Consider the following 27,779-nt stretch of genomic DNA (forward strand, 5'->3'; position numbering starts at 1 on the left):
CACCAACAGAACCAGAAATACCAAAACAGAGGACTGGCTACCCGCAGCGCTGTGACAATTAGCGCAAAGGCCCTCTCTTTTCCCATGTCTAGGTTTCTAAATCCAGCTGTGTTGTGGAGATGCTGATTAGCCGAGGCAGCTAAAGGTGAAAATGAAGGCTGAGAGAGCCGCTGTTTTCCCACTTGAGGCGTGAGAAGTACCAGGGGGTCCGCTGTGTATCACGGTGTTTGGGTGGGTGATGTTAATAGCACCAAAATACGGGGAGGTCTGGTCTACATAACAAAGCTGTAGTAAATGTGTACTTAAAAATTCAGTGGGTTAGAGTACGATTTAACCCAGATGGATCGGTTGTCAGTCACTTAGAAACGTCCAACCACTGAACCTCTCATTCACACTTATGGAACTTTGAGTCTTGAATGAAACCAGGCAGGAGAACATGGAGAACCCAGTCTGAATCAAACCAGGAATCTGGTTCAGAGTGGAAGAGAGATCAGGTTTATAAAGAATAAAAAAAAAAAAAAATCTTTACCGTATTTTCCGCACCTAAAAGCCTTTAATTTTCTCAAAAACCGACAGTGCGCCTTATAATCCAATGCGCCTTATATATGGATCAATATTGGTTAATTATGGCTACCGTAGTCAGGGGCGTCGCCGAAGTAGCTGCAATAGAAAAACGGTAAAGGGGAATTCCAGTCCCACACCACTTTTGTGTGTATAAAAACCCCAAAATGCACCTTTCAAGAGACACAGTTATGACACAGAGTTCCAACTCAAGACGATCAGTCACGCAGTAGAACACGGGAATAAAGCAGCAGCGAGAAAATTCAACATTAATGAATCAATGGTGCGGAAGTGGAGGAAGCGACAAGATGACCTGCTCAAAGTAAAGAGGACTGAACAGAGTTTCCAAGGCAACAAAGCGAGATGGCTACAGTTGGAGGAAAAAACTCGAACAGCGGGTTGTTGAACAGAGAACAGCAAGTAGAAGTGTCTCTACAATCACTATTCGAATGAAGGCAACACGCTAGCTAGCAACATGAACATCAATGAAGTTAGAGGCGGTCCTTCTTTGTGCTTTTGTTTTATGAAAAGCTTTGAACTGTGACAATTGTAGTTGGAAATACATTGTTTTCAACGAAGGCGGTGCAAATACTGGAGTGCACTAACTTGTTTTGGGAGTGAATGGAGTTGTCAGAATGTTGGTTTGTATGCTATTATTAAAGTCTGACTGACTTAACGGACTGTTTTGTTGACATTTCCTTTAGCGTAGCTTCATCTAGTGAATCCATAACGCAACCCCAGCCATTACGGTAGTTTCTATTCTATGCGCCTTATAATGCGGTGCGCCCTATATATGAAAACAGTTTTAAAACAGGCCATTCATTGAAGGTGCGCCTTATAAGCCGATGCGTATTATTGTGCGGAAAAAAATAATTTATTCATCATCTGTACCTCCTCAGGTATGTGATACAGATCTGAGGAACCCCAGCTGACATTGGATTGAGAGGTTTAACTTGGACCTGTCAATCACTTGGCCACACATAGAGACATCCAACCATTAACTCTTTCATTCACAGCAACAGACAGATTAGGGTCATCAATGGACCTACATACTGTTTTTGGACTTTGGCGGAGGGGGACGGAGGACAGGGAGAACCAAAGCAAAACAGTTTGTCAAAAATCAGGGATACAACAATGGCAGACGTTTATGTGGTGGTAACTAAACGCGGAAAAGTATAAATAAGAGGAAGCTGTCGCACAACGCTGATAACCCCTGACACTGACGCTTAATCTTCGCATTTCTCCATCTGTTAATCTGCATTTGTGCACCATGGCGATGCGTTTAATGCCACTCGGCAATGATTTCTCTCTGTTCTCCCACGACAGCAGCGGGATGGTAAAAGAAAAAAAAAAAAAACAGAAAAAAAAAAAAACAAGAAGTATCCGAGTAAAGCTGCTGGAGTCAATGTTTGTGATAAAGGAAAAAAAAAAGGCATTGATTGCTTGTGAGTACAAACACAGAAAATAATAGGCACGGGTCGCATTCCAAGGTAAATACAGTCAGACTCTTAGTTAAATGTCAGACAAAGAAAAGCAAAAGAGAAGTTTATATACGCCCTGCAGTCAAATTACACTCCATTGATCCCCAGGTTCAAATTATACTTTAATGAGCTCAAAAGAAAAATGGCTGCCCGCTATTTATTTCATTTGTCGGAACTCGGTGAAAAACCTAATAGGAAAAAAAGAAAATAAATTAGATGAAAAAATGAAAATAAACAAATATATATATATATATATGTGCAAATGAGGCATTTAAATGCATGTTTCAATATAGTTATTAGCTATTTTCTCGGCATCATCTTGTAAAAAAAAAGAAAATAAAAAACCAAAGTTGTTAGAAACTACAAGATAAACGGTTACCATGGTATTATGACTTCACGTGGAATAAAAGGTTTTACAAAAGCCACTCAGGTTGAAATTGCAGCAACATTAAAGATGGCTGGTTGGCAGGTTTAATACCAAGGTTTCACCTCTTTTATCCGACATTTTTAGGAGGAAAATACTTTTATTGCATTATTTCATTTATCTATTCATTTTAATATCACTAGCAAAAACCGTGTCGTGGAGAGAGATTCAATTCTGGATTATAATCTGTCAGCCCCAAAACTGTGAAACCATTTGAAAAGAGGATGTGTGATTTATGATTGACAGCTACAGGAGGAAGCATGTTGCCCAAAATGAGGATTTTGGGGAAAACTTTTGCAATGATGACTTAGGTGAGTGAATTCACAGACAACTGTCACAATTTACATTTGTTTTGTCAAAATTGCATACCAATACAACTTGTAACAAATAGGTGGCGAGATAAACACAAAGATGATCCCTCTTGCAACATAAGCGACACGATCGTTCACAAGTCAAATTATCTCCATTGACCGTTCATTCAGAGAAGTATTGTTTTCCTTGAGATATCTCTGAATACGAACGGAGAGGTCTGTTGCCCATATGACGAAAGCATGTATTGGGTCTATGAGAGTCTGTGAGAGAACTCTTTCTCATCGAGAGACCCTTTTTTGGGGTGATTTCAACCTGACTAAAAGTCGCCACCGAAAAAAGGGGCAGCCTTCAAAAGGGGCCGATTGGACATTCAGAGGCAGTTACAATGGTGTGAACTACTGTGACAGCGGTAGAATGTGATTTTTTAAATTCTTTTGGTGAATGAACCGACCAAAGACTTTTTGGGTTGGAAAAAGTACCTTTTTCCTCCTTCATGTAAGGTTAATCATTCATTATCTTTACTCCTTATCTTGCAACTACAGTCACCTTGGGACCTGGAGGTTACAGAGTGGTAGGAAAGTGACATGGGAAGGTGGACTATTAGAGGACAGCCAATCAAGGGTGAGACAAAGAAAGGGGACGAGGCGGAGGGTTCGCATCAACGATGACATTTTGGAGCCAATGGCGTATCAATCTGCTGGTCTGCTCCTGTTGTTCGCCCGCCATCGTTAGGTGATGGAGGGGGGCGAAACCAAAGCTGCCGGGCGACGGAATCCGCTCCGGGAAGCATCAGCCTGACGAGTAATTAATCATTATCCTCCAACACGGCGGAGGTGTTGGGGGCGCCATCCTCATTTGTCAGCACGTCCCCTTCTTTAGGATTGCTGAGAGACAACGGCAGTCGGCCCGAGATACGTCCACCGTGGAGAGGAGAATCTCCGAAGTTCTGACCCCCTGCTGAAGTATTTGAAGCTTGTTATCCATCTCTTCCGGAAAAAAAAAAACAACTAAAAGTGGAACTATCGTGCAACTTGAATAAGCAGGCAAGAGAAGAGTGGGTGTGGAGAGTTGCAGGGACTTTGTTTGTGTCCATGGGAACCCCCTCTGTATCATGTCGCCGTAAAGCGTTGGACGATTCTAAATAGTCCATTGGACGGAGATTAAATAATCCAGGCTTTACAAATGCGGAGGAACAATCAGTCACTTGCAGTTCCCGGGTTCGGCCACTAGGAGGAGATTGCCGTCAACTCACAGATGTTAAGCTAGGTTGATTTCAGGTTTATCAGGAAAGATATCAAGGTTTCTTTTACGAACTGTTCACCTGCTGCCAGAGCGTCAGTAAACTCTGTGAGCTCTTTCTTTGCAGTCGTTGGTTTCGGTTGATTCCTTCACCCTCCTGTTACAATCTCAACTCTGATTTTTCTCATCAAGGGAGAAAGAACAGATGAGCCTCTGGGCCGAGTTTTCTTATTCGCTTCCCTTTTTGAAGAGAGGCGAGAGTGTTGAATTATGTACTTAATGCATTAATCATCCTGGATTTTACAGAAAAATAAAATGCCAGCACTTTTCAAAATGTCCAATTAACCAATCTTGGAATTCAAGTTGCCGTAGTTACAGCCAGCATGTAGCCAAAACATTATCTAATCTTGAGATATATTTGAGTATTTCATGCAACACCCTGTTCAACCGGACTATATAGTATCCTCAGAATATTTCATATGCATTTTTATTGAAGTACTTGCACGTATTAAAAAAATCAGACGTCTATTACAACTGTATAAAGCAAAATACCCGTGTGGACCTTGTCCGGTGTGGACATCTTCCACTCCGGTATGGTTAAATGTCATCCGAAGAACAAACTATGTATTTTAAATGCAATTAATAGAAATTTGGTGCTTGATAAAAAGATTTTAAGTGTTTCCATCACTGGTGAGAAGGGCTGGGTTAGGGGTCAAAAAGTGTGTTAGTTACAATGAGAACTGTTAGATATCGGTGATGTAATAAGCATTAAAAAGCAGCCGCTGGGATTGATTTACGAACCGGAGTTGGGTGTGTGTGCGTGTCGGCTGCAGCGCCGTTTGTCGGAGGCTTCTTTCTTTGATTTAATGGACTTTCCTGCGACAATGGGCCTGTGTTACACGTGGCGGCCACCATAGCTAGCACCACCTTTACAGATAGGCGGAACATGATATGGATGATGGAAACCATCCTGACGAGTTTGGGGTCCTGGATCTCGCCAGACATCTTTCACGATTCAATGCTAATGGATTCCAGTTGGAACAAAACACCCATCTGATTACAATAATTAAATTTCTATGTTCTGTGATAATGATCTTGAAATAGATGCAGAATAACAATGTAATGACAGAAATCCATCCGGATTACTGAAATATGACTAACCTGATACTTGCTGGTAAAAAAAAAAGAAACTCAAATTGATTTTTTGCAGCTTTAGCTGTTCATCAATGGTGTTTAAAGGAGGTAAATATAATCAAAAAGTAGAACATTTATTTTTTCTGAATTTGTTCTTGATTTTCCATCTCTGAGTTTTTCTTTCTTTCAAAGCCCCCGAATTATGGTGTCACTTGTTTCCTGCTTCACCGTCGCCATCGTCTAAAGCACAAGAGAGCATAACTTTTGTCTTGTGGGCCACTAGGGGCTCTAGAATTTGAGGGATGCGTCGGGCCAGGAAAACAAGGACAGACAATGAAGTGTTTGTGAACCAAAATAAATGAAATAGAGTAGAAGTACATGTCAAAGCTATTACATGATAGGCTTAGGCCTGTTAGCTAAGTATCAAAATACAAGGCTCATTGTACAAATTGTTTTCCGAATCCATTGATTTCACAGAAGGGAAACTCACATTCAGTTTCAGTGGGAGCAGTGTCGTTGGTCTCCCTTTGTTTACCGTGGAGAAAAGTATGGAGTTAGTTTTGTTTTGTTGACAAAAGGATGTCAGGGTGGAGCCGAGGCGGTGGTCAGCCAACTGGGATCTATGATGGACTTTGTTGGCGTTCATGACGCTGAATGTCCGCTCCCATATGTAGCTCAAGCCAAACAAATTCTTGATTTTATGTAAAATCATAAAACTTGCTTTGTATGTCACGGTTCTCTTTTTTCCTGTGGTTCCACCTCGTCTGCTTATTTAGTCCACCTGGACACACAGCTGCTGCCCATGGCAGGCCATCTGCACGGACCTAAAAGTTTTGTTTCAAGTCCCACTAGTTGCCAGGGCATTTTCTTTCCCTCCCCAGAGGAGGAGTTGCCTTGTTTGCCATGGGAGACCTCCAAGAACTGACCCTGCATTCTGCTGTCACCCTCTTCCAGAGCCTCAGTAAAGTTTGTTGAACTCTTTCTCTATTTATGTGGAATAGGGGTGTTGCAAATGGGTCCATACCACTCCTGTTACATTGGTACTCGACTCTCGAATTGCTGGTTGCTGGTGGAAAAGTGTATAAATCAGCCATCAACCTCCAAGCTTTTGCCGCCTGTTCATGTTGAGTCTCATCACTTGCATAGTTAGCATGCTTCTTGGCAAAGCGACATCAGATATTGTATTCTTTGAAAATCGCAACAGTTTTTTTGCATTTCAGGCACAGCCTCTGATCGTACTTCAAGTGAAAAATATTTTGATGTCCACTCCTTGTTAAACACTCAGCACTCACTGTGCCTTTTTCTTTTCTGTGATCTGCTCATTTTTATAGAAGGGTTCAAAGGGCAAAGTGAAAAAGAGACGGCACACCCCACCAACGGTCTGTGTGTGATGAGTGAGCCATTATTTCTATTATTTCTAGGTGTGTGTTCTCCAAACACAGGGTGTTGTGATGTGTCTAGTGCAGTAGTTAGAGGGAAGGTGCAAACCTACTTCAAGCCTACTGCTTGTTACCTCTTGCTTTCAGAGGTACCGCTGGCTAGCCCTTGTGGTGAATGAAGAAGCAACTCATGTATCAGTCTTTTTCTGCCAGTACAAAGCCTCTCCATCACCAAGACTCCTGCCAGTTCTCCTTGTGGCACACATGGTAATTGGTGCCTTGTGGCTCCAGGCTAACTTGGTAGGGGTTCTGGGAGTAGCAGTGGGTCCTATAGATATAGTGCGCAGGCCCACCAAGGTGGATATACCCTGGCACTTATCAACCTCTGCCCCACTGCCTTGTGGGTAAGCCTGGGAGGACCAAAGGCTAAGGGAGCACACCCTGACAAAAAAGCATCGTGCTGGAGGCACATGTTAGGCAGTACTCCTGAAAACTGGTGCTCCGGTAGCCCCCTGCAATTGCCAAAGAATGCCGGCTGTCTTGGGCCCTTCTTGCCACTGGATTACACCCTCCTGCAGTGAAGAAATGCTACTGGGACATATGCATATCACTCTAAATAATCTCCCTGCAGAAACATCCACCTCTGCTTTGGTGAGACCAGCAACTGGAAATGGTAAAAGTCCGGTGGCGATGGTATGTCTGGTGATGGGAGCAGGTCTGAATGTGCTGGAAGCTTCTAGTCAGAACAACTGTACACCAGCGTCACAGGACGATCTCTAGTCGTCAGCAGCTGGGGTTGAGCGGCAGCTACTCCCATCAGACCCCTGTGCATCTAAACAGCCCATTTTTAGGAGCCACACTGCTTACCCCGCTTGGGGAAGGGCCTAGAAAAGGTGGTCTAAAAATTGTCCACTCAGAACATCCAGGATGGGGAACTGCAACTATCGGGACATTCCACTTTGGATTCGAAATAAATAGAAGAAAATAATCCCTCTCGAATTGACTACATGGAACATACAACCCCTCCTGGACACTGATGGAGTCAGTGACAGGCCACAGAGGAGAACGCATTGCAGTGGAACTTAACCGCTGCAATGTTGACATCGCAGCTCTGAATAAAACCAGGGTCCTGGATGAAGGCTCCCTGAAGGAAGTACCGCAGGGTTACACCTTCTTTTGGAAGGGAAACCCAACCTGCCCGCATCAGCATGGCGTGGGACTGGAAATAAAAAACACACTTCTACCAGGACTCCAAGAAACACCAATGGGCATAAGTGAAAGGCTTATGTCACTAAGGATCCTTACGGCCAAGAAGTGATAGGCCACCCTTCTTAGTGTTTACTCCAACTCTTCCATCGAAGGATGACTTGAAATAACACTTCTACCAAGCATTAGATGAGGCTCTCTGTCGCATACCCAAAGACGACAAGGACTTCTCATTGGGTGATTTCAATGCCAGAGTGGGGAGGACAGCAAGGTGTGGAGGGGAGTCCCTGGGGGTCATGGTATCGGTCAGGTCAATGCCAAGTGCCTGCGGCTGTTAAGTCTCTGTGCTGAGCACGACTTGACCATCACAAACACCCTTTTCCAGCTCAAAAATAAACACAAATCATCCTGGATGCACCCACACTCCAAACATTGGCCCTTGTTGGACTACATCATTGTAAGACGTTCTGATATAAAAGACATCTTGCTTACCCGTGCAAAGAGAAGTGCAGAGTGCTGGAATGACCATCGATTAATATGAAATCAATTTTATGAAAATATGCCCCGCCATCCATCCCCAGAGGTCAGGGCAATAAGAGGCTAGACTGTGCCAGGCTTGAACATCCTATAGATCAGGACAATCTTTGCCTTTCCCTGGCTGGAAACCTGAGGGACCTTGAGTCTTTGCTATGTACAGACACCAATGGCTAATGGGATACAATCACATACAACTTTTATGATGCAGTGAAAAACATCTATGGCCCAAGAAACTGCTCAGTCTCTCTCTTGAAGGCTTCTGATGGTACAACCCTCCGCAAAGACCAGAAGCTCATCATCAACAGATGGCTGCAAGAAACAGTCCCTAACAGTGGAGGGACGTGGACATCATCACCTTCAACAAAGGCAAAGGAGATAAGTCCATCTGTGGCAACAGCTGTTACATTTCATTAATTTTGGTTACCGGCAAAGTCTTGGTCAAAGTCATGCTGCACAGACTGGTGGATACCATCTCGGAGCAGCTGTTGCCTGAATCATTGTTTGGATTCAGAATGAACAGAAGCACTGTGGACATGGTCTTTACAGCAAGGAGAAGCGCAGAGAACAAAACCAGGACCTCTTCATGGCGTCCATTGACCTATCAAAGGCATTCAACCCTGTCAACAGGGAGCTCCTATGGAGTGTCCTCCTCAAATTTGGCTGCACAAGAAAATTTGTTACACCCCTTCAACAGTTCCGTACTGGGATGATGGCACATGTCTGTACTGGAGGCCAGGAATCTGCCCCTTTCAGGGTCTGTACTGGTGTGTCAGGGATGTGTCCTTGCTCCAGTACTTTTTAATATCTTCCTGCTATCTGTGACACTGCTGCTATGTGAAAAAAATCAAGAAGGATAGTGGAATTGTGGTGGATTTCAGGCCTGATGGAAACCTTTTTAACATCAGAAGGCTTCAGGCTGTCACGAAAGTAACCTCTGAGCGCGTCGTTGAGCTACAATATGCAGGTGACTGTGCGGTTGGCAGCTTCCTCTCCAGCGACCGCAGCATGGAAAGAGAAATTCAAAACTGGATCAAGCAAGCATCATCTTCTATCAGAGATAGGGTCTTTCAGAACAAACACCTCAACCTCCATACAGAAGTATCTGTTTACCAGACAGCAGTTCTAACAACACTCCTCTGCACTTGTGAAACATGGACACTGTACCCACGACACGTAAGGATGCTCGACACCTTCCGCATCAGATGCCTACAATGCATCCTGGATATCCGTAAGACAAAAAGCATCGGTCTCGAGGCCACAGTCAGCCAGCATCAGCTCCATTGGGTTGGCCATGTCATCAAGATGCCCAAGGATCGCCTGCCCCGGAAAGTTCTCTACACCCAATTACATCTTGGTCGCTGCTCTGCTGGTGGCCAGAAAAGGCAATACAATGACCAACTGAAAATCCTGATGATGAGGCGCAGCTTGAAACCAACCCAGCTGGAGGAGGCCGCCACCCGACACTCCACCTGGCGCAGGCTCTGCCAACAAGGTGTGCACAGACTTGAGGAGGATCAAAATGATAGACGGATAAAGAAACACAAAAGGAGACATGAAGCCAGCACTGTATCTACAACCCAACCCTGTAGATTCACTTGTCCTGACTGAGGCAGGAAGTGTGGATCAAGGATTGGACTCCACAGCCAAACAAAAGTCACAAGTAGGTAGGACACGATGGACCACCGACAGAGAGATCAGTTCAGGGAAAAGTTATATGGTTGTATATGGCCTACGGGCCATACTTTACCCACGCCTGATCTGAAGTGTTTTGAAGTAGTGGGATTCGAGGAGTGGGTGTAGGAGAGAAGTAGAGGGACAGGCAGTGGCGACAGGATGGTCTAGACAGGGTTTAGACAGGTATAAATATTTCAGCGACGCTGGCAGCATCGCTCTGGAGGTTTGGTTCACTTGGAGGTTTTCAGAACGGCGCTGCTTTTTGAGTCATACACTAAAACTGCAAACGTCCTTGCAAACGTTCTTTATTGGGGATTTACCTCTTGTTTGAACGTCTACCTTTTCGAGATTTCGAGAGAAGAACCTCATATTGGTATTCTCATCATGTTATGAAGAGAAAAACGAGGCGGGATTGAAGTGGTAATCCATTACTTCCATTCATTCATTCGTTATTTATACCGCTTATCCTGCTCTCTGGGTTACAGGAAATTGATGCTTAACCCAGTTGTCATTGGGCGAGAGGCGGGGTTCAACCTGAACTACTAGTCAACCATTCACTCCCTCATTCAAACGTCATATGAAGACGTGCAATTATTCACCCTCTCATTCACATGTCATGTCGAGACATAAAACTATTCACTCTGTCATTCACGTTTGGCCAGTTAAGGGTCTCCAATGAATCTCCTGCATGTTTTATGGCCTCCTGTCAGAATGGAACCAGGCACCTTTTTACCATGAGGTGGCAGTACTAACCACTGTGCCACTAATAACTTATTCTATTAATTATTATGCTGTTTGTCATGCATCCCACCTTCATCACCTCATCCTTCATCTTATATTATTTTATTTTGTTTTCCATCCATCTTCTTCCGCTTATCCCGCAATCAGGGCCGTGGGGAATGTTGGAGCCTATTCCAGCTGTCATCAGGCAAGAGGCCGGGTACACCCTGGACTGGGCGCCATTTTTTTTTATTTTATTTTGTTTTATTTTATTTTATTTTATTTTATTTTATTTTATTTTATTTTATTTTATTTTATTTTATTTTATTTTTGGACCAAGACTTTGCAGCTAGAAAAGCTTCCCCTGTAAGGCGAATAATGGCTCACTGCACTGCTGCGAAATATTAAGAGACGGTAAACGTTTGATTATTTGTCTGTTTAAAATGTAGAATTTTCATTCAACTCGGGCCCCGGGGTTCTGACGTTGTAAGCGCGGAGTGATTATCACATTATCATCTTTAATGAAAAAAGCCGTGGGGGTACAGTGGTTGCGTGTCATCATACGTCTTACTCGGGAAAAGGTCAGGAAACTGTTGGTAAAAATTTGTCAAAAATTAATAGTCCAACACTCGGGGATGAAGAGATGCTGAGACTATGAGACTCCAGAGATACTGAAAGAGAGCGGGCAACAAATCGCACAATTTATTAACAATGAGATTAGAAGAGGGATATTTTATGGGAGAAAAAATACAGCTGGACTTAAGGGTTTGTTTTTCACTGTGCATTTTTTCAATTGCTGTTGTACAATTGTAGTAATCATTCCACTATCCTCACTGCCATTGCCCAATAGTTGTTGCCATTAAAGACTATAATAGTTGCCATTGCACTGTAGTTGATGCCATCGCACAATAGATGTTGCCATTGACCAATAGATGTTGCTATTGCTAAATAGTCATTGCCATTGTCCATTAGTAGTTGTCATTTCACAGACTCTACCATTGGACATTCGTCATTGCCATTGTCCAATGGTTGTTGCCATTGCCCAACAGTTGTTGCTATCACACAATAGATGTTGCCATTGGGCAATCGTTATTGCCATTGACCAATAGATGTTGCTATTGCAAAATAGTCATTGCCATTGTCCATTAGCAGTTGCCATTTCACAGTAGTCTTTACCATCGGACAATCGTCATTATCATTGTCCAATAGCATTTGTACGATAGTCTTTAAACTGGTCAAACAGCTGTGAACTCCCTCAGGATTTGGCCTTTTTGCACTTTACTGTTAACCCTCCGATTCACAAACTCTTCCAATGACCATGGGATGAATTGCAATGAAGGTTCCCTATCCACAACACCTTTCATTCGCTGCCCTTTACTGTTTTTATTTATTCGTATCACACTAAGCTACTATTGTGTCTGCCACACTTCCTGCCACTCGCTGCAGACAGCAATGTAAGAACTCTTTTGCCTAAGGGGGTTCTCTGTCATCCAGGTCACGGTGAACGGTCTAGCTAATGATAAATCAATGACCTGGTGCAATTTCATTGCACTGGGAAAACTTATTTTCCTTACCGTGCCTATGACAATGAACACTTTGGTTGAATCCTTGGTTTGTTGACCACTGCAGGTGGATCTGCAGGTACATGTGTACATATCTGTGTTGGGATGGTGTTGAGTGTAGGTGAAAGATGGCTTGGAAGCCCCCACGGTACAAACCGAATGAGAGAGGTTTCTCAGACGGGTGGTCAAACGTCTTACGGTTACGCTTTGGTAATGATCGACGAGGACTCGGATGACTGAGAGCATTCACACACTAGATTTTGTTCAGGTCAGCGTATTAAAAGTTGGGAAATCAGAACGGAATACATTACAAGCAAGTCTTTAAAATCTTCCTGGGGGATAACAGTGATGAATGAGACAAACCGCCGCGTTTCCTGAGGAGGACAGAGCTTTCATCACAAACAGTCGACGGAGGAAACCTGAAGAGCTGAGGAGGCTCGGAGCTTGATAAAGCCTCCGTCTTCATCTGCCTGCTCAGCTTTCGCGGCTTTTCTCGTCTCTGAAGCACTTTTTCGGCGGCGGCAAAGTGCTGCCTGCGGCTCGGAAAAGTTTTTTTTTTTTTTTCTTAGATACAGCAGACACATATTCTAGGGATATTTAGATAATCTCAGGAGGAGAGTTTGGGAGTGATCAATCTGAACAGCGCAACCCGATAGAAAGCAATCCTCCGGGGGTTGAGTGATGCGCCGCTCCTGCGTGTGCGTACGGCGGCGCAAAGACCAGGAAGAAAGAAGTCGGGTTTTAATAGCAGTGGGAGGATGAACATTTCTCTTTTTTGTTTTCTCTCCCTAATATACCTGGTAAAATATGAGGCGGCTGATAAAATAAGCGGAGAGCGAGTGTGATCCTAATGTCTTCTGACAGCTCTGTTATTTCCCACAACTCGGAAAGATTTCCACCGCGGCAGGCACCTTCCGCTAACAGCTCATCTATCTGTGACAAACTGGAAGCAGTCCAGCCCATTTCCCCACAACACACACCTTCACTTCCTTGCGTGTTATTTCCCCTCAAAAACTTCAGCGTCTCCGTCTCCCGCGGAAGTTCACCCCCGACATCCGAGGCTGCGGACTCGCCCTCCTTCCAATCATCGCCGCGTTTCCTGTCCTCTCAAGAACGTCTATGCGTTTTCCTCAGGTGCCCCTCAACCCCCCCCCCCGACACACACACACACACACACACACACATCGCCAATCTTATCCCTGCATTAAGCTCCCTTTTTTTTTTTTCCTCCCACCAACTCCCGCCTCCTCTTCTCACCTCTCTGTCACTCCCACTGGGCTCAGTGTTGAGAGGGAACTGCCTGGCAATCCCCCTACCCTATCCCCCCCCCCCCCTGCCCCCTCCCCTCAGCGGTAAGTGTTTATAGGGCCTTTTTCTTTTTATCCAATTTCACACGTCCTGGCTTGTTTACCAGCAGTGGGGGCCGCAGAAAGCTGCAGTGCCCTTTTCCTTCAGTCTCCAGAACCCCCCCACCTCCCCATCTTCTTGGTCTTCTTCTTTCCTTCCCCCCCCCGCCCCCCCAAGCTCGCCTCCACCCTTCCAGCAGCTTTGCGGCGGCAATAAAAGCTAAGCTCACTTCCCATGTTTTCAATAAATGTGATTAGAGTTTCTATTTTTGTAACGGAATCGCATCCGGCCGAATGCCATTCAGCCGCTCCGCTCTGAGCGCGCCTTCTCCCGTCTTCCAGACGCAACTTTCGGAGGTAGCGGAGCGTGCAAGGACAAGAGCCGCGTGGCGGGATGACCCGACATGTGAATGCTGGACGTGTGAAAAGATGACGGCGGCTCGCCGGAGAGGACGGCGCGGTGACCTGGCCTGTTTCCGTCCATAACCACTTTTTGCTTGAAATACACGGGCGAAGTATTTTTATTTATATATTTTTTTCAAACAAAGGCAGCCGCGTCTCTACGAAGCAAATCTAATGATGCAGGAAATTGGTAACCGAAAGACTGGTTGCCAAACTGCTGAGTTTTCAAAATAAAACACAAAAACGTCGTACACACCTTTATTCAAAGGGATTCGGAGCTAAGGGATCGGGTCGGATGTCTAGCTGTCAATGAAGTTAATAACACAGTAACTGAACTGAAAGGCCAAGAAAGTGCAATTTACAGACGAAGAGGGAGAGAAAGATGGAAAGTGAAATGATTGCCAGTTAGCCAATGGGTGTGGCTTAGCTGAACTAAAAAAAATATATAAAATAAAAAAGAAAATGCAAACAATATAGTTAATTTTTGAGATCCTTTCTAAGCCCAAGGTCACCTTATAAGTGGAAAAAAAAGAAAACAAGATTCCCAGCTGTTGCAATCTGCATAAGAGAGAACAGGTTTTGAGTTTGGACTTGCAGTAATCTATCAGGCACATAGTTGGTAACGGCTGAGGTGTGCGGAGGAACGAAGGAACGGAGTTTACTTCGCTCCCGAAAAAGAACAAGGTGTGGGGTTTCTGTGAATTAAAAGAGAGCAACTTTTCTTCATGTGACGTTTACCAGAACTACAACCTGATTGTGGAATCGCTTCACGCTGCCCCGCGGGTAATTCTAGATTGCTATTTCACGGTTACGACTAAATCTTGGGACGGCAAATCAAACGTGGAGCAAAACAAAACACTTTTAGCGGTTAGAGGAGAGACGCGTGTCAGACGTCATCAGAGATATCATTCCAGACCAGAGCCCTGACTTCTGCAGATGCTCACAATTATTATGTCTTTCATCAATATCAAAGCTATTATCATATCATGTCAGTTATTAGCATGAAACTGTTAGCGCTACTGCTATTATTAGTATGAAATCATTTGTTCCTGAGCCCTCCGTTCTCACTCCCTGTCCTTTTACGCCAACCAGTGGAGGCCGCCCACACTGAGCTTGATTCTGTCGGGTTTCTGCACCCGTAAAAAGCATTGCTGCCTCGCCGCTGTTGCAAAGTGTTTGCTCATGGGGGGGAAGTTAGGTTTCTTTGAATAATTTTAAAGGACTAACCCCCCACCGGGGTTTGATTCACATATAGTAGACACATTATACGTCCATCCGAAATCTGTTTATAGCGTTTTGTGCCGCATCGTGACATCATTTAGCCTAAAACTGGTGTTAAAAGTGTTAGCAGGTCTGATGCTAATACTGGTATTCTGGAGGGAACTCCTCTGCCTCAGAACTACTTAAGCGACAGCACCGCGAGAGAAGCCGAGTGATCTCGGAAACAAAGGCGCTTGAAATTAGAGGAGCGGCGTCATGACGCTCCCCAAAGCCATGGTGCCGATGAGTGACAGCTGGGGATCGCTTCCGTACCGGTATCTGCATCTGGGCCTGGGGATACGTGCTCAGCATGGAGGCTAGCGCGGTCCCATCGCGATTAATCTTCGACGCCTGAAGTTTGGAAAGGACCTAGAAATACGCTGCTATGGTAGGTACAAGGCTGGGACCCAGAAATGAAGGTTTTTACGAGATGTCACGGGAACCGTCGGCCGGACGACATTGAGAAGGCCACGAATGCAGAGAAAGTGGGCGATAGATCCGCATATTAAAAACCGGACCACGTTCCCCGCTGCCATTCTCTCTTCCTCTGGTGTAGTTTTATGATTTATTAAAGGGCAAGAGGTGTCAAGCGCAGCCTTGGTGTTGGTGAACTTTTCCTGACACCGCATTGCCGCATGCGAGGACGAGCGTAACTTACAGCTTAATCCAGTCTGATGCCCGTCTTTGTCATTTTTCTCACGCCGTAGCGGCTAGCCGGGGCGCTGTCGATCCGCGTATTATAGAAGTGCAGGAGTGCATGACTGTGCGAGATTGGCAGGGTGGTCCGTTTTTATTATCATCAGAGCACGGTTCTGCCTAGGTACTATTGATTACAGGCATCGAATCATTACGGGATGGAGGAATAACAAGAGCGTCTGTGCATGTACGGCAAAATCCTGTCCGCCGAGGCGTTTCGCACGACGGAACCGCCCTGATACAAGATGGGGGCCTTGTTAAGATTGGATTGTGTTTTCGGACGTGTACGTCAAGAAGCGCAGACGATTTTACAGACCGCCGGCGCCGCGGAGGGGCGCGATCTGACGGTGGGAGCTGGCCGGAGAGGTAGCACGTGAGACTTTCCACACCAACACTGCTGTGTGGCAATAAAGTGCGGGGAGCTCCAAGCGGAATCTACCTCATAATAGTGCCGGGCTAGAAATCAAACTTTACTGCAAATAGTCATGTATCCATGTTATTTGCAGATACATAACGTTGGCTGGAATGCAAAACCTCCTATCTGCAAATTTTTCGATTTGGGGTTTTTGCACTGGATGGTGAGAAATGGGATGGCTCCACATTTTCAGTCTATCTGCAAGATAATCCCGCCCTTTCTCTTGACATAAATGTCACATGACAAAACTCCAATGTGCACAATGAAGCAGAAAAATTTAGGGAAAAAGAACACTTATCTGCATTGTCAGTGGTAAAAATGCATGTTAAATATTTTTAAACTATAACATAGAAATATTGTCTGAGAACAACAGAATAGTCTTAAATATCTTCAACAAAGACCATACTATAATCAAATGAAATGTTTTTTTCATTTCCTGAAAAAAGTGTTTTGCATTCCAGGCATCGATAAGTATATCCATATGTATATACTCAAACACAATGTGTGGGTATACACATGTATACTTTCTTTGCACACATGTAGATATGATCTGTTTTGATTTTTACGTATATGTAGGTTTTTGTTGGGGGGCGGCTGTGGCTCAGTGGGTGGCGAGGGCAACCCCCCGAACAAAATATTGGCGGATCCGATCCCCGACTGCTCCTGTCTGAAGTGTCCCCGGGAAAGACACCGAACCCTTAGTTGCACCCGGCGCCCTACTTCCCACCTTGAAACCGCAAGGTGTGAAAGCACAATATCGACCGTTCTTCGTTTACAATTTCCAAATGACCTTGACCTTTGAGTCCGGAGGACACAAAGAGATAATAGCAATGCAAAAATGTCTGTCGTATACACAAAGGTGTACAGGGTGGAAACACTGTGGACTTTGGAGATGCATTTCGCATTCAACCCTTCTTGTGACTTGATAGGGGGTTTTATTCCACGAAGGAGAAAGTTGCGCGTTTTTAACTTTGCGGGCAGTATTTTGGTAACTGTCACTCACAGACTCGTGGTCGGTCAGGTCGGCCAGCACAAAACAGAGGTACTGCTGCTGCCCGGGAAGTGCTTTGTTGTAGAAGCCGTTGTACTTCTTCTCGTCACCCAGAGTGAAGATGTCGGGCAGGGTGGGCAGTTTGGCGGCGATGTAAGGCTGTGGGGTGTCCTGGCTCTGCCTCCTCTTCCTCTGCGGGTTGCTGTCGGATCCATCCCCCAGGAGCTGGCGGAAAAAGGATAGTACACATCAGAGATGATGATGACAGTGTTTTCATGGACCTCCCGGAGCCCAAACTGTGATTAGCCTGAGGGTACCGTGTAGAAACGTATATAATAACAACCAAAACCAGCTGAGTCGGAAAGAACGGTCGTTATAAATCCATAAATGTCATAAATTCCCTCAAAAATCCATCACGTAAGCCGTAGCATTGCTGCGACAATACAGGAACGCGTCTCGACGGATGCTGTTGCCGACAGCTAATGCAGATTAGCCGTTGCTGCAAGTTTCATTTCCTTGAGACGATCTATTAAATATTCTTAAATCAGGAATGGATTTGGACAGAACTCATGATTTAGAGATGCGGATTGATTGAGCTGCTTCGTGATGAAGGGTTGTCAGGGTTTATTAGATAAATGGGCACTTTATACCTTTTTTTGGAGGGAGATTTGAGTTGTTCCAATTAGTATTTCTTTTTTAATGGCTCAAAAATAGTCCGATTTGACTTCAGTGGCCCACAGGCTTCTGTCTAGGTTCTCTATCTTCCAAAAACAATCAATCAGTAAATTATTTCTCATTTCCTTTAGTCCCTCAGGGGTCACCAAAGCCAATCATTCGTCTCCATCTGACCCTCTCATCTGCATCCTCTTTTCTCACACCAACTCCTTTTCGTCCATAAATCTCCTCTCGGCCTCCTACCTGGCAGTTCCCACCTCAGCATCCTTCCACCAAGATTCATCATCCCTTGTCCGTCCATGTCCAAACCATCCCAGTCCGACTAATAACGTGCTGACTCCCCGATGGACTCCTCACTCCTCCTCCTCACTCCCAAGAGAGTACCTTAACATCTTCATCTCTCCCTCCTGTCTTTTCTCGTAGACCAGACAACATCGCTGGTGTCACCACTGTCTCCTGCACCTCTCCTTACATTCTGGCAGATACTCTTTTATCACACCAACATTTTTCTCCGGCTTCCTTAATAACCACCATGTACCAGAACACTTCAAACCCCTCAATACCCCGAGGCAGACGGTTGCACCCCAAGGACAAAACACCCAGGCGTAAGACTGAAAATGTGGTGTATGGTGTCAGCTGCACTAAGGATTGTGATTATGTCTATACTGGGGAGACAAATAAACGTCTGCACAAATGGATGGCCCAACACAGGACAGCTACCACTTCAGGACAGGACTCCGCGGTCCGCCTACACCAGTAGGACAAGGGCCAAAGACCGTAATGTCCGCTTTCTTGCCGGGGAAGACAGATGGTTCAGGAGAGGAGGCAAATAAGCCATTTTAGTCCAAAAAGACATCGCTGAACGGAGGAGGGGGGTTTAGGCACAACCTTCTGGCCAAAGTTTCGCTTACAGAGACCGAACCCGGAAAGATCCGTCACTGAAACCAGACCCAGGTAACTGCCTGAACCTCCGTCCATGTGAACCAATGAGTTTTGCCGTTGTTTCGGGTGACACCTTCTCCCCAGAAGGTCCCCAGAAGGTGTACTTTTGGTCCACCATTAGCAATAACAACTCCCTTCAACCTAGTATCTACACAGTATAGCCATAGTAACACAGACCGGCCCCCAACCATGGTGTTTATACAGTGATCCCTCGCTATAACGCGGTTTACTTTTCACAGTTTCGCTACTTCACGGATTTGCATCGTGCATTGTGTTCTGCATTCTGATTGGCTAAAAAGACACTCCGCTTCTTCTCGCTACCTGTGCGTCAATAACGTCGCAGTTTAATATGTACACGTACGTAAAACAGCTTGCCAAATTTACATTACGTACGTGCAAATTCTCTTGCAATTTGGAGTTTCTCTAAAACCCATAATGTTGACAAAACGCTCTGGACCGACAAAAGCACCTGCGGCAGGGCCCAAAAGGCAGCGGAAGATGCTATCTATCGCAAATAAAGTTAAACTTCTGGACATGCTAAGGGAAGGTAAAAGCTATGCGGCTGTAGGTCGGCATTACGGAATTAATGAATCTTCCGTTCGTTCCATAAAGAAGGAAGAGAAAAACATAAGGACGACAGCAGCAATGTATAGTAGAGTATTTAATTGTAAAAAAGGTTTCTACGGATTTTGCCTATCACGGGTTCTTTTTGGAACGTAACCCCTGCGAAAAACAAGGGTAGACTGTATTCAGAAACTCCCCCACAGTCCATCCATACGATTTTGACAAGTTCTCGAAATGTTTTTACCAGAATTTTCATTTACTCGACTCACTTATCTTGTTTTTAGTTGTATTTTACCGACGGGTGACAAGTCCGGATAAATCCGTCTTTCTCACCAACAACATCATGGATTGCCTCCTCTCATAAGAGGTATGGAAAATTCTTGAACTCGTGTTTTTCTGCGTCAGTGTCATTTATTTGTCCGACCTTTCCTTCTGGTACGAAGGCTTTCCTGGTCCCAGCTCAGCAGGAATAGTTTTTCGGACCCCCGTTGGCTCGCCCTATTCCTGTTGCTTGCGTCTAATCGCCCTCTTCCCACCCTCGTCTTTTCGTCCGCCGCCAGACCTTTGTCTGCTTTGTTTGTGTTTGTGTGTTTGCGCAAAAAGTTACACATAATTTCAATGTCCACTTCGAGTCCCCTCGGTTCAAACTTCCCGTATTTCATCAAATCTAAAAGGTCGGGTATAGAACCCGTATTCAAAGCATCAGCTGCTTTTGAAACAATTCAATTAGGTCATCAGATGTCTTTAAAATTAATGTCAGCAGCGTCCCCCGATGAGACGACAGACCCCATTAACAATAATTAAGATAATTAATTTTGGCGATTTCTACCCTGAGCTTGGGCGTACAGCCAGAAATGGAAGCGTCAGATGCTTTCATCTGCTTCAAAGTATATATTAATGTATAATCGACCCGAGGCTCATACTGTAGTTGCAGGATCTTGCAACTTTGCCTCGTCCCTGGACTTTCTCGACTTTCTTCATCTCTGGACTTTTGGCAGGATTTTAGTTGAAAAATATTGCCGAGGAATCAGGAGGTCAAATGACTGAGAAAAGATAGTCAAATATTAGAGACCAACGGAGACAGAATAACCAAATTTTTCAGGAACAAATGGGCACTTATGACGGGATAATTGCTCATTCAAGGCAAAGGCAGTTCTCGGAGCTGACAAGAGATAAGTGGAACAACCTCCGCGCTGCGTTTTCGACTGCCGTCCGTTTAATTTATAAGCGTGTCATTATTCAATTGAACGCTATTTCTTATTCTGAAAGCGAGGACTATGCGGTTCTATTAGAATATCCAAACTGGGTGCTTTTGGTCAGAGACACCCCCTCGTCACCTCGACTTTTCAGACCCCCTTTTTTGTTTTTGCGCAAGGCAACACGGGGAGTTCTGTTCCTGTCGAAATTGTCAAGCTGAGTGATGCTGACTGGCCTTGACAGGGCTTTTTTTTTTTTTTTTTTTTGAACGAAAGGTTTACTTAACGCTTTAAATTCATCCCTTCAGACAGGTGTTCTCCTTCAAGCTGCCGTGACAGCTGTGCTTAAACCTCACCCAAAAGAGACTGCGTTGCTAAATAACTGGTGGTCAGTGTTAGAACTACCATTTTTTGGCTATTAACTTTTCTTTCTTGTGATGTCAGTAAAAAATAGTTGTCTGGTTTTAGTACGTTCATGTGACAGAGATAAAAAACAAAAACAACAAAAACTACCGAATGTGAAGATTCTCAGTCGAGCTAAAAAATTGCGTCTTAGAATTTCTGTAAGACCTTTCGTTGCTTTTACTCGACAGGGATCTGATTCACATCTATCGGTAATTACCAGTTGTCCGATAATGTCACTTTTTTTTGGGATTTAAAAATCCACTGATGTCCAGAGTTCCGATATTTATAGGTTGAAATCCCATGCTTGGAAATATTGAGTAAAGTGATGGGTCCTACAAGGCTCTATTTACAGAATTTTTTAAAATTTCATTCTAAATTTTGTAGTTTTTTTTTTTTTTTGTTAGGGCAAACGGGTGATTGATCGCAAATTCACCGATTCAAAACCGATGTTTTAGTCATTAGTGCTGAAGCTAGTGGGGAGAAACTGAAAGCGAAAGTACAAACCTTTGCTGTGGAAACGAGTCAAAAAGTGGCTACATTTAAAAATGATCTCAGACATGTAACTGTTGGAAGTATACGCATTATATTATTTTTAGAACATTGCCAAGGTAGGAGCATTTTTCCGGCTATCCAATAAAGAGACTTTATTACATGCTTTTATTACTTGCGGGATTGATTATTGTAATACTCCTCTTTCTGGCCTTTCAAAGAAAAATATACGGCTGCTTCAACGGCTCCAAAACCTCGGCCGCACGTGCGCTGACAGGGACCAGTAAGAGAGCATGATGAACGTCGATTTTAAAGTTTCTGCTTCAAATTCAATTTGAAGGCTTTTATTGTTCTGTTTTGTTGTTTTTATTCTTTTCATGCTCTTAATGGTCTCAGCCCTGTTTACCTCATTTATCAGATTTTGCCATTAACTTATGATCCCTTCAAAGCCTTAGGCCTTCCGTTGGAGGCCTTTTAATCATTGTAAAAGTTTACGAAACAAACAAACTAGTAGAAAAAAAACAATATGCATTAATTTGATAATTTACTCCAAAAGCTTATGCCTTGCATTTCTGAGAACCTGAGGGGTCTGAACATGTTGATCATTTAAAAGGTGAAAAACTGACAACCTTCATTTTTAAATTGAGCCTTAACCTGAATAATATATACGTATTTACATCTCTCTCTTGGCCGTACATAAAGTAAACTTGACATCAACTTCCATTGCTATTTTGATGACAACCAAGTCTATATTTTCTCTAAGTCTCCCTCCACCTTCCTACATTTCTAACTGCCTCATGGTTCTCCTCCGACTTTATCAAACTCAAGCGCAATAAAACTTATTTTCATCTCCACCATTCCCAAATCCCCATTGATACCTCCTTCATCCTTCCCTCCTCTCAGGTTGTCTTTCCAGTTCCATATTACACCTATTTCCCGGTCCACGTATTTCGACCTACAGTTCGTCTTTCACCCCAGATTTATGTTCCAAGGGGTCCGTTGTTAAGCAAGTTCGACGTTTAGCGAAAAAACGTTTCTACCGTACAATATTTGCATACATATCGGCCATTTGTGCCTTGCTATTTTACCTTTTTTTGTCCTCTAATGTTTATATCTGCATGAATATAGTCCAATTATAAGTTCGGGTTAGCGCATACAATACATATGCTCACACAACTCTGCTCCCAGCGCATTCTGCCCATATTTTAATATTATCGCAAAGTCGTCGTTAAGCGAGGACCACCTGTACAACCACTCGATTCTTTTCAGTCTCCCCAATAAATCATGCCAGTTCTTCAGCGGCTCCACTGGCCACCCACAGAATCTAGGATTATTCCTCAAAATATTGCACCTATAAATGCATCCTTGCGTCGCCATACCCGCCCGGCCCCGCATCGTAGTCCCGTTCTCTTTGTCTCTCTCGGGTCATTCGCGACTCGACTTGGTGGTCCCTCCGCCTTTCTCAGAGCGCCGAGTCCCCTCTCGGCATCAGCAATGCCGACTCTCGCCATCAGTTGAAGTTAAAACTCAAAAGTCTGCCGATACTACAATCAGGACTTTGCTTTTCTGCTGCTCCGTCAGCCTTGCTCACTCCTCAAAATCACCTAACTACACTCGCCGAAAGTCATTCGCAGCCATCACAACCAGTTTCAAGACACCAGTCCCGGACTGACGCAGCTGCCAGACTGTCACCTCTGTTAGCGTCAGCGCTGTCAGTGTCATCTTTGTTGTTGCCATCATCAGCTCCCTCATTGCCTGTTGCCTATTAGTGTATGCTTGTGCCGTTAACCAATGACATTTTTAGAGATGTGGTGGTTGTGCTGCATTTGGGTCCCACAAAAATCCTTACTTGTTACAAAAACCATCTGTTCAGACGTATTTTCTCCGGAATCTTGATTCCAACATGTGTAAACTTTTATTTTGTAAGGTGACTTATTATTATATTTGTATTGTTGGATAAACCAAATTACCAACTAGCTTTACTTACTGTCATTTGGGTTACTTATAGTAATGTTTTACTATTAGAAGTTGGATGCTTGTTATCCAAGATAGTGCTGCAGAGAACTGCAGTTGAGAACTGAAGGAGTCTAGAAACATTTTCAAGAGACAAAATCAAGTGCAGTTACCATGACGAGAGTTGACAAGGATTTGAGAGGCTGGTGTTATCCGTCCTGAAGGACATCACGGGTGTCCTGCAGTTGCCAATAGAGCCAACATGTCAGCGGAGGATGCAGTCAACATGGGACTGCACCAACACCTAGACTCCCCTGGGACTTGTGCAATCACCCTATTCAGAGTCAGCTCAGCTCAGGGTTCAACCCTTCAATCTCAGAATTCTTCTGCACCAAATTGCACAATGCAAACCAGCAGGTTTCTAGGATACATCATCTTGGATCCTAGAAGGATCAAAAAAGGCCAAAGAGAGGATGTACTTTCTGCACCAACTCAGAAGGTTCAACCTGCTAATCATACAAATCTGTTCTGTGCACCCTAATGATCTTCTGGTTTGGTTCACCAACCGAATTGGGCAGGAACGGACCTGAACGCAGTCCAATCAGGACTGGAAAGTGAATCATAGGTGACGAATTGCCCTCTTGTCAGGACGTGCACTCTTCTCGAGTCAGGAACCAGCCAATAAATATCTTTACTGTGTCTTCATCGTCTTCCATTTGAGCAAAAGAAGCCTCTCAGATGAGACGAGAAACGTCTTCAAGGAGAAAAACCAAGTCCATGATCGACCATGACCTGGATGAGAACCTTGATGGAGCACTGATTTGTTTTTATGCCATTTCCCCCGCTGTTTCCCGAGCCGACTGTCGACTTTCCTTAGTTTCCTTTACTCAGCTGGTATAATTTTATCATTCTTGAACATTTGCATTGTTTTCAATCACTACGTGATCCAAGATGGGGTGACAGGGTCGAGTACAGTTTGTGTTGCGTTTGTTTTCCTGCGTCAAGCGCTTTGTATCACAACTTTATACAAACTGCTTGAAAAGAGCACCTTTTTTCTCCCCTGTTCGCATTGTTTCAACTCCACAAAGCATTTTGTGCTACACGCTCTCGTATAAAAAATGCAACGCCGATGATGATTTATTCAGGAGTGTGTTTAATGGATGACGTGACTCAGCCTTTCTTTCATATCAGACGGAGCTCTGGATTTTAGATTCCCTCTAAATTTATCGTAAAATAATTTCGCCGAGGTGTGACGATTCTGATATAACGTAATATTTTGCAAAGCTCCTTCTCTGCTCTCTTTACGAGGCGTCACAAGGCCGGTCGACATTGTATTCGCCATCTGAAGTACCGAGGCCGGTCTTTCTCCCCTTGAGATATTCTTGCAGCTAAAAGGTTGGGACCGGAGTTTTTTGTCCTCATCTATTTGTACAAACTCACACAAGACAAAATACTTCAATCTCTGTTGCGCGCCACTGGTAAATTCCTGCTTCACGGCTATCTGACTACCATATTGATCACATTTGATCGGGCTCTCGTCAATAGAATCGTTGCTAAAACGTTGCCTTGAGATGAGACGTCTTCTCTGCTCATTTATTGCTGCTCATTAGTGTTAGTGCTTGTCTGTATATACGAAATATATATATATTGAGTTCGGTCAAATCGGTAAATTTTAACAAGATGCGAGTCGCTTCAGCCCAGTTTGGCTCATGCGTTGCTTTTTTTCGCCACGACTGTTTTCACCAGCTGCAATGATGGATTCCGGATTACATGGCAATTAAGCCGGTTAGTAGTGTTATCATTTTTAAAAAACATTTCGGATAAGTATTTGCGAATGCCTCCTTCGAGGAATCTTGGAAAGACATACATCCCAAAAATGAAAATAAGGAATCGGAAGTTTGGAGGCTTTAAATAGCAGTCTGACTTCTGAGTTTTGTTTGTTTCGCAGCCCTGAGCAAACTCGGCTTCACGGGCCGTGCACGTTATAAAACGTCTGCACGACACGGCGACCCAGTTTGCAACATTCAGGGGCTTGTGGTGACCTTAAGTGGGAGCTTGTATCAAAAACCATGTCTGGTTAGAGTAGCACTGCCGCCCCTGCTATTGTCAGTCTGTGTGTGTGTGTGTGTGTATGTGTGTGCACGTGTGCGAACACGTGTGTGCACGTGCCTTTTTTAACCACCTGCCTATCTCTACTTTATATCATCTTCGAGTCAGACTTACCTGCCACCCATCAATGTTCAAGGTGACACTGACATGCAGAGAAAACTGTCACTACACTCCAACCTCACACACACACACACACACACACACATACACATACACACCGTCTGCAACCGTTTCTTTCTTTTTTTTCTTTCTTTTTTCTTCCTCCCAGAGCCTTGACAGCTCAAACACAGACGTTTTTGTTCAGGGGGCGGCAGGTTTGGTGGGGTAATTTTATCAGCCAAAGACAGACTCAGGATTTACGTTTCTTTTTTTTTTTCTTTGAAAAAAGCAACTGCTACTTTTCAGGTATATCAAATCAATATAATCTGTCTTTTATTGTATTAAGAAAATGTTGGCTCTACTTTAATTGAGCCATTTTTCTGCAGATAGGAACACAAAGAAAGAAAACGCTGACTACAAAGCGGCCGATCAGAAATTATGAGTAAATCACGTATTGAATTTGGACGAATGTTATAGGCAGAGACGCTCTGGTGATGATAATGGAAATCCTGCCATTGTTTGCTGACACAATCGCTTTCACTTTAAAAGCACTGCACGTTCACACGACGGCGGCATCGGAGCCCGCGGACAACGCGGCGCAAGATGGTAGCTGATGAGAGGACAACGATGAAAGCGACTCCGACCTTGTGCAAATGACGGTGTACTTTGTTTTATAACACATTATTGAGGTATTAACAGCTAAAAAAAATATTGTCGGTATCACATCTGTGAAGGTTCTCAGTCATCTAGGTACTAGTTGATCCTTGTCAAATGTTATCATGGCAACTGGACTTGATTTCTTCTCTTGAGGATGTTCCACCTCTCATCCTAAGGCTTCTTCAACTCTAGACTGGCGGCAGTTTTCGATATGCAACTGCTGGGGTTTGTCAATGAGTTGTTTTGCAGAAACTATGTTGAATGGGGTTACTGTGATAATGTGGGCACTGTTAGGGGGAAAAGGTAGTAATTCTTGAGTTACAATTTGGGTACAGTGATCCCTCGCTATAACGCGGTTTACTTTTCACGGTTTCGCTCTTTCACGGATTTGCATCGTGCATTGTGTTCTGCATTCTGATTGGCTAAAAAGACACTCCGCTTCTTCTCTACCTGTGCGTCAATAACATTGTAGTTTAATATGTACACGTACGTAAAACAGCTTGCCAAATTTACATTACGTACGTGCAAATTCTCTTGCAATTTGGAGTTTCTCTAAAACCCATAATGTTGACAAAACGCTCTGGACCGACAAAAGCACCTGTGGCAGGGCCCAAAAGGCAGCGGAAGATGCTATCTATCGCAAATAAAGTTAAACTTCTGGACATGCTAAGGGAAGGTAAAAGCTATGCGGCTGTAGGTCGGCATTACGGAATTAATGAATCTTCCGTTCGTTCCATAAAGAAGGAAGAAAATAACATTAGGATCACAGCAGCAATGTATGATAGAGTATTTAATTGTATAATAATTGTAAAAAAAAAAAAAAAGGTTTCTACTTCACGGATTTTGCCTATCACGGGTTCTTTTTGGAACGTAACCCCCACGAAAAACAAGGGTATACTGTACTGCTAAAGTGTGGATTGTGCAAAACAAATGAAACCTGTTTGATCACTTGGGCTGAAGCTCAGATGAAGATCGCCGGGGCCCGGTCGCAGTTGTGGATCTCTCCGGGTGCGGATATCTTAGGTTGGATCTAAGCCCAGCATTGTCTGTTCAGAGACGTTTTTTTTCTGTTTTGAGAGAGATGGATTCTTCATGTACTCCGAAAAATCCCAGGAGCCTCGTGGAGCTGAAGAAGCCTCTTGGTCGATCTTTGTCAAATCTTATAGCGGCAACTGGACTTCCCTTGAAGATGTTCTTCCAAGAGGCTTCTGCAATTGTTAAAGACTGCTGAGAATTTCAGGATATAATTGCAAGGGTTGGGGGTTTGGGCCTAGTCAGTTTTGTTGATGTGCATGCTGTCTGTTTATTTATTTATTTTTTGACATTATGACCGTTACGCTGCTGCGACAAA

General features: G+C 44.1%; 1 protein-coding gene across 10 annotated transcripts in view; it reads right to left on the minus strand.

The window, feature by feature from the left end:
- The window catches only part of ptprfa (protein tyrosine phosphatase receptor type Fa), a 316,636-nt gene that overhangs the window by 71,385 nt on the left and 217,472 nt on the right, over positions 1 to 27,779 (minus strand). For all 10 annotated transcript variants that reach the window (XM_086146258.1, XM_086146275.1, XM_086146249.1 and 7 more), the window contains one exon: positions 17,352 to 17,564. In XM_086146258.1, coding sequence (XP_086002384.1) covers positions 17,352 to 17,564 — 213 coding nt within the window. The remainder of the gene's footprint in view (positions 1 to 17,351; positions 17,565 to 27,779) is intronic.

Source organism: Fistularia commersonii, chromosome 1, assembly GCF_037954325.1.
Source record: "Fistularia commersonii isolate RoL2024-O1a breed Wild chromosome 1, RoL_Fcom_v1.0, whole genome shotgun sequence".
NCBI lineage: Eukaryota > Metazoa > Chordata > Actinopteri > Syngnathiformes > Fistulariidae > Fistularia > Fistularia commersonii.